This window comes from Cryptomeria japonica, chromosome 5 (genome assembly GCF_030272615.1).
Source record: "Cryptomeria japonica chromosome 5, Sugi_1.0, whole genome shotgun sequence".
NCBI lineage: Eukaryota > Viridiplantae > Streptophyta > Pinopsida > Cupressales > Cupressaceae > Cryptomeria > Cryptomeria japonica.
Window position 1 is genome coordinate 19,002,320 of NC_081409.1, and position 6,362 is coordinate 19,008,681.

At 37.8% G+C, this 6,362-nt stretch overlaps 1 protein-coding gene across 1 annotated transcript in view; it reads right to left on the minus strand.

Moving 5' to 3' along the window:
* Nucleotides 1–2,846, minus strand: part of LOC131078025 (L-gulonolactone oxidase 2-like) — a 73,661-nt gene extending 70,815 nt beyond the window's left edge. The window contains exons 1-2 of the mRNA XM_059220300.1: nt 2,796–2,846; nt 2,615–2,676 (exon numbers count right to left, since the gene is read on the minus strand). Coding sequence (XP_059076283.1) covers nt 2,615–2,676; nt 2,796–2,846 — 113 coding nt within the window. The remainder of the gene's footprint in view (nt 1–2,614; nt 2,677–2,795) is intronic.
* Nucleotides 2,847–6,362: the final 3,516 nt, after the last annotated feature.

A 6,362-nucleotide genomic window follows, 5' to 3' on the forward strand; every position in this document is an offset into this window, starting at 1 on the left:
AATCCTACATGGTTGTGTTATGGTACTCTAAAAAAGGCTCTCTTGGTTTAGGTAGACTCGGAACCAATTGCTCGTGGCGACACTTTCTCGGTTGTGACAAAAAGCATTAGATGAGTTCAATGAAAAGTTGCACAATGCCCCATCTTTCAATCCGCTCATCACGAAACCAAACCATCAGCTCATATGTGTCAAGGTGGCTGGGTTTATGCTAGGATTACTTTCTTTTTTTCTCTCCAACTCACCCGATCGTTGCGGGCCACACCCTAGTAGCGAAATTGCTTAAGTGCTCAAGTTGCTCAAAGTTGTCAATATTCGACATTACATTTCTCGGCGCCCATTAATCATAAGAATGAGCCTTCTGATCCTATGGGGTTTGCTATGACACTCTAAAAAATCCTCTCTCGGTTTAGGTAGACTCGGATCCAATTTCTTGTGGTGACACCTTCTCGGTTGCGACAAAAAGCATCAGATGAGTTCAATGAAAAGTTAACAATGCCCCATCTTTCAATCCGCTTGTCGCGACACTGAACCATCAACTCGTACACGTCGGGGTGGTCAGATTTACCCTAGGAACTCCTTAATTTTTCTCTCCAACTCGCTCGATCATTGCAAGCCACACCCTAGCAGCGAAATCGCTTAAGTGCTCAAGTTGCTCAAAGTTGTCAATATTCGGCATCACATTTCTTGGCGGTCGTTAATCATAAGAATGAGTCGTCTGATCCTATGGGGTCATGTTATGGCACTCTAAAAAATCCTCTCTTAGTTTAGGTAGACTCAGATCCAATTGCTCATGGCGACACTTTCTCGGTTGCAACAAAAAGTGTCAGATGAGTTTAATGAAAAGTTGCACAATGCCCCATATTTCAATCCGCTCGTTGCATCACCAAACCTTCAGCTCGTATGCATCAGGGTGGCTAGTTTTACGCTAGGAATGCCTTTTTTTTACTCTCCAACTCGCTCGATCATTGCGGGCCACACCCTAGCAGCGAAATCGCTTAAGTGCTCAAGTTGCTCAAAGTTGTCAATATTCGACATCGCGTTTCTCAGCGCCTGTTAATCATAAGAATGAGTCATCTGATCCTACAAGGTCGTGTTATGGCACTCTAAAAAATCCTCTCTCAATTTCGGTAGACTCGGATCCAATTGCTCGTGGCGACACTTTCTCGGTTGAGACAAAAAGCGTTAGATGAGCTCAATAAAAAGTTGCACAATGCCCCATCTTTCCATCCACTCGTCACGGCACTAAACCGTCAGCTCATACACGTCAGGGTGGTTGGGTTTATGCTAGGAATGCCTTCATTTTTCTCTCCAGCTCGCCTAATCATTGCAGGCCACACCCTAGCAGTGAAATCGCTTAAGTGCTCAAGTTTCTCAAAGTTGTCAATATTCGGCATCGCGTTTCTCAGTGCCTGTTAATCATAAGAATGATCCGTCTAATCCTATGGGGTCATGTTATGGCACTCTAAAAAAGCCTCTCTCAGTTCAGGTAGACTCGGATCCAACTGGTCATGGTGACACTTTCTCGGTTGCGACAAAAAGCATCATATGAGTTCAATGAAAAGTTGCACAATGCCCCATCTTTCAATCCGCTTGTCGCGGCACTGAACTGTTAGCTCGTACGCGTCGAGGTGGCCGGGTTTACACTAGGAATGCCTTCATTTTTCTCTCCAACTCGCCCGATCATTGTGGGCCATACCCTAGCAACGAAATTGCTTAAGTGCATGCATTAGATGAATAGAAGTGTATGGGCTATGCAATTTTATTAGAATGGGTATTGGTACAATGGTGTCTTACATTGTCTAATTTTGGTTCTTTCCATGTTTCCTTTATATAGTCTTATTTCAACTATAACTATTGAATTTGTGTTGATCTCCATAAGCTTGTGTCTTGGGTTACAAACACATATTTAGGTTCAAAGCTTAAGTAACAATAAACTTTGTGCAATTATTCATTTAATCATTTGTACTACAATTATGGATAACCATGATAAATGATTTGCATTAACCAAAAAGCTACAAATCCATACAACATTGTATACTGCTAAAACTATCAAATATATCCAATACAAACAAATAGGCTTGCCAAAAGCCATATGGACATAGAATGTCATGTATTCATAAAACAAAATATATGTTCAAAATTCCTATAAAGGCATACAACATGATATCCAATAAAGTCAAATAGGAGCTTGCCAAAAGCCATATGGACATAGAATGTCACATATTTGTAATACAAAACATATGTTCAAAATCGCCATATAGGCATACAACATGGTATCCAATAAAGTCAAATAGGAGCTTGCCAAAAGCCATATGGACATAGAATGTCACATATTCATAATACAAAACATATGTTCAAAATTTCCATATAGGCATACAACATAGGACCCTATTCTATTCATTTCCCTCTAGGGGAAGGAAACAGATCACGAGATATCTTTTCCTGTTGAGGGGATGGAGATGTATATGATGCAGGTGTCTTTTGAGTACGCCCACTCAACCTCCTCTCCATACTTTTTTGTAACTCCACCTAATACAATGAAAAGAATGATGTTAGCATATACAAAAATTGAATTTTAGAATGACATATAATAGAATAGTCACTTACCGCATACAAATAATCATGATGTTCATCCATAATAGGTGCACATTCATGATCTAGAGTGTTAAACCCCTCCTGTAAGCATCACAATATAAATTAAACTAAATACAAGTGTCGTTAAAATTTTCAATAACATATTATTAAGATAACAAATGTAATGCTAAATTTACTAAATTTACAAACATGTCTCATACTTCTATCAAAGAAGTTGAACTTGCTACTGCTGCAGCAACACCATGCTCCATTGACGCATGGACAGCAGGAGGAGTCTCTGATGTCAACATTTGAAAATTAAACAAAGTATATTGATTAATCCCCAAAACTATCTATATTATTTAATAACAACATTAAAGATAAATTGCTTACGTGGGTGAAAGATTGTCGATGATATACACTACGAGGTGTTGATGTTGAAGCTCTAGCATCAAATTATTTGACATCCAAAATGAGTAATTAGAAAATCATTTACATAAGGTTCAACTATCTATATATAATAATTATATTTCTTCACTCGTTGTGTACCTATGGAGTCTACGAAGTCATGAAAAAGGGTGCTGCAAGAATGTTGCTAGTATTGTGAACACTTTGACCCTGATTTTTTATCATAATAATTTACTAATTTAGATATAATCTCAAACTTCTATATAAGATTTAATAAAAAGAATGAAATGAACTTGTAATGAAATTCACTTGGGTATCAATGCCAAATATTTTGTTCAGCAAGGATTTTGTCATGACAATGTTCTCTGTAACAAACTTCGCTCATGCACGTGCATTCTCAAGACTATTAGGAACATAAGTGTAAAGAGAACCACAAGATCGAAAAAAATGAGCTGGAACTCGATGCCTAGAAGAATCACCGTCATCACTCGCATCACCCTCTACTAGAGGCCTAGCATACCGTATAAGGGTCTGAGTGAGTGAGCTAATGGAGTCTAGAGTTTCGACCTTAATACTCTCCTTCACAATGGAAGGAATAATAACATGCTCCACCATAGGTCTGGCCAAGGGTCTTGGTGGGATATTTGGGTCATGCTGTGCACCCTCTCTATCATGTGAGGAAGCCCCACCTCTACCTTGGAAATCTAGAAAATCATAATAGTTTGGGATCTCATTAAGGACAAACTCACAGTACAGTTTTCTCAAAAAGTATTGGGGTACCTCATGATTATTGCATGGGGGCTGATCAAATACCATCCACCACCTATCCCAAAAATTGTTCTTAATCCCTTCATGATGACACCAATGAATAGGGAATCTCCTGCATCTAGGGTGTAAAGTTTTATTCATTCGGGGGTCCGTAAAAAGAGCACACAAGTCAAATTTATTAATTTTATTTTTCTTCACTGCTGCATATGATAATTTGTCAGCATAAAATTGCTTTTGTTCTTCCTTCTTACTGGACCCAAAATTTATTTGCCCACTCACAGATTGTATGTGAGATAGAATAGATTGCATAGAACTGGCAAGGTTTGTCGTATGGGAGTTTGTTCCAGTGGGATCTTTTAGCCTTGTGATTAAACCTTCAAGCTCTTTTTGGCTATTTTCTATTTGACCTAATAGGTTTTCTTGTATACCTATGGGATGTCTAGGGATTATACGAGGTTCTTGATATGCTTATTCTTCAATATGGTCTTCATGAGGAGGTGATTGAGTGTTTTCAACATTTTCTTGTCTAATCTCATTTCCTGATAATGAAAATAAATTTAAATCAATAAACCTAGTTTAATCTTCAAATTAATAAAAAAAATGACAATAAGAAAACAAAAATACATACCTCTTCGAGCTCTTTGATGGCGTGGCAACATTTTGATGAGAGATGGACAACTTAGTGCCCAATGTCAAGCTTCTACAAAGGGCAAGTGCAAGAAAATGGCACCACAAATCGCCAAAATGTGGGTTTGGGAATGCAGAATGTATCCAAATGTGGACTTGGGTTTTTTTTAAGTTTGCAAAGGTCATAAGGCGCGCGCCTTATGACCATTTTTTATTTTTTTTAAAGTGTGGCACCTTTTTGGTACCACAACTTCGTGCATATACCCCTAATGAAGTTCATATCCCTTATTTTCTTAACATTAGAGAGAAACTGAGAGATCTTAGAGACACTAATAGTCATGCCTATTTGATGAAAGAATAAACCTTTGATTTGAGAGTCTTATGCACCTGATGTGATAGTCCATTCTCTAACCTAGTAAGACATGAACCAACATATTGCATATTGTTTTAGTGCCTAATCACAAGGTACCCTGTAAATAGTATATTGTTATTCTTGAGTCATGCTCTTGTATTTAGAATAATAGAAACTTTAATTATAGAGAGAATGCACTTTCCCTCACCATTACTTGTTTTTGATAATTAAAGCAACAAAACAAGGGTGTTGACCCTGTATACAAATAACTCATATGTAGCTAATAAAAAGGCAAAAAAATAGGGGTGTTTCAACCCTATACAAACTTGGGTTGAACAAGCCTTAACAGTAGGTCACAAGACCATTATAATCAAAACAAAGGCTAAACAAACCTTTAACAAAACACTAGTAAAACAACTAGGAACCCAACTAAAGAGTGGGAAGAAATTTCACCAAAATATCGAGGAAGAGTTTGGCAAGGGGGATTACCTACTTGCCTCTGAGAAATAACTACCCAGACAATACTACTATTAGGAACATCATTATAAGTAGGATCAAGGGGGAAAATATACTTAGAGGGATTGTTAGCACCTAGAGTAGACTGTTGACCAATAGGTTGCTGCAAAACAAGAGAAAAAGAAGTAAAAAACTCAAGGCTAAAGGAGGCCACAACAATAGAAAGAGGAGGAGTAGGATCTAGGGGGCAAAGGAAGCCACAACAATAAGAGGCACAACCCCATCTTGAGAGGAGTCATCATCAACCTCTAAAAATTCATTAGAATCAGAAGTATGTCTATAGTCAAATGATCACCCTCACTATTACTTGTTGCTTCTTTAGCCTCCTCTACATAAAGATGTTAGATCATTAGTAGACTCATTGCATATCATATACTCTTTCATTGGAAACATGTCAAATGAAAGTTTATATTCAAGCGTTTCGATTTAAATTTCTATTTCTGATTCATCATTGTTGTAGGGTTGAGCCCCAACCCAAGGTTTGACTAATTTACAAACCCCTATAGAGCCCCAAACCACATTTTCCTCTTGTGTGAAGATTCAGGTTTAGATACAAGCTTTTGATAGAGATTGAAGATGGGAAAGTGCTTAGGACCTAGAGATAGTGGACCTCTCCAAATTTCATCAAGAGTCCTCTGGACAAGGGCATTTTAGCATCACTATCCTAGAGAATGGTATTTACGCATCCTTTTCCTCCTAGTTTTGGCTCAAATTTTACAAGAAGTAGACACATATTCTTGGGTTTTTAGATCTAATTCGATGCTTAAAAATTCTCCAGTTAGACAAAGGCACCCAAGCACCATTGTCCCACATTTTTGAGATCAAAGTTTAGACACACATTCCTCTCTACATCCCCTTTCTATATCTAGGTTTGTTATGTGATTATCAGTTCTGCATTTACTTGTTTATGCTATTTATTGTCAATTGTGCACCTTCTACCCCTAATTATCACATGCAATTCACATCCTTTCAATTACTCATTTTCAACTCAATCAAGGAGTATTGAATTTAGCTTGTGCTCACCCCTTCCTTAATAATTTTGAGGTTGAGCCTATTGAGTTCATTCTCCTTCTAAGTGTGATTGTTGTGAAATAGGTTTAGGTCCTAGTTTGCATGT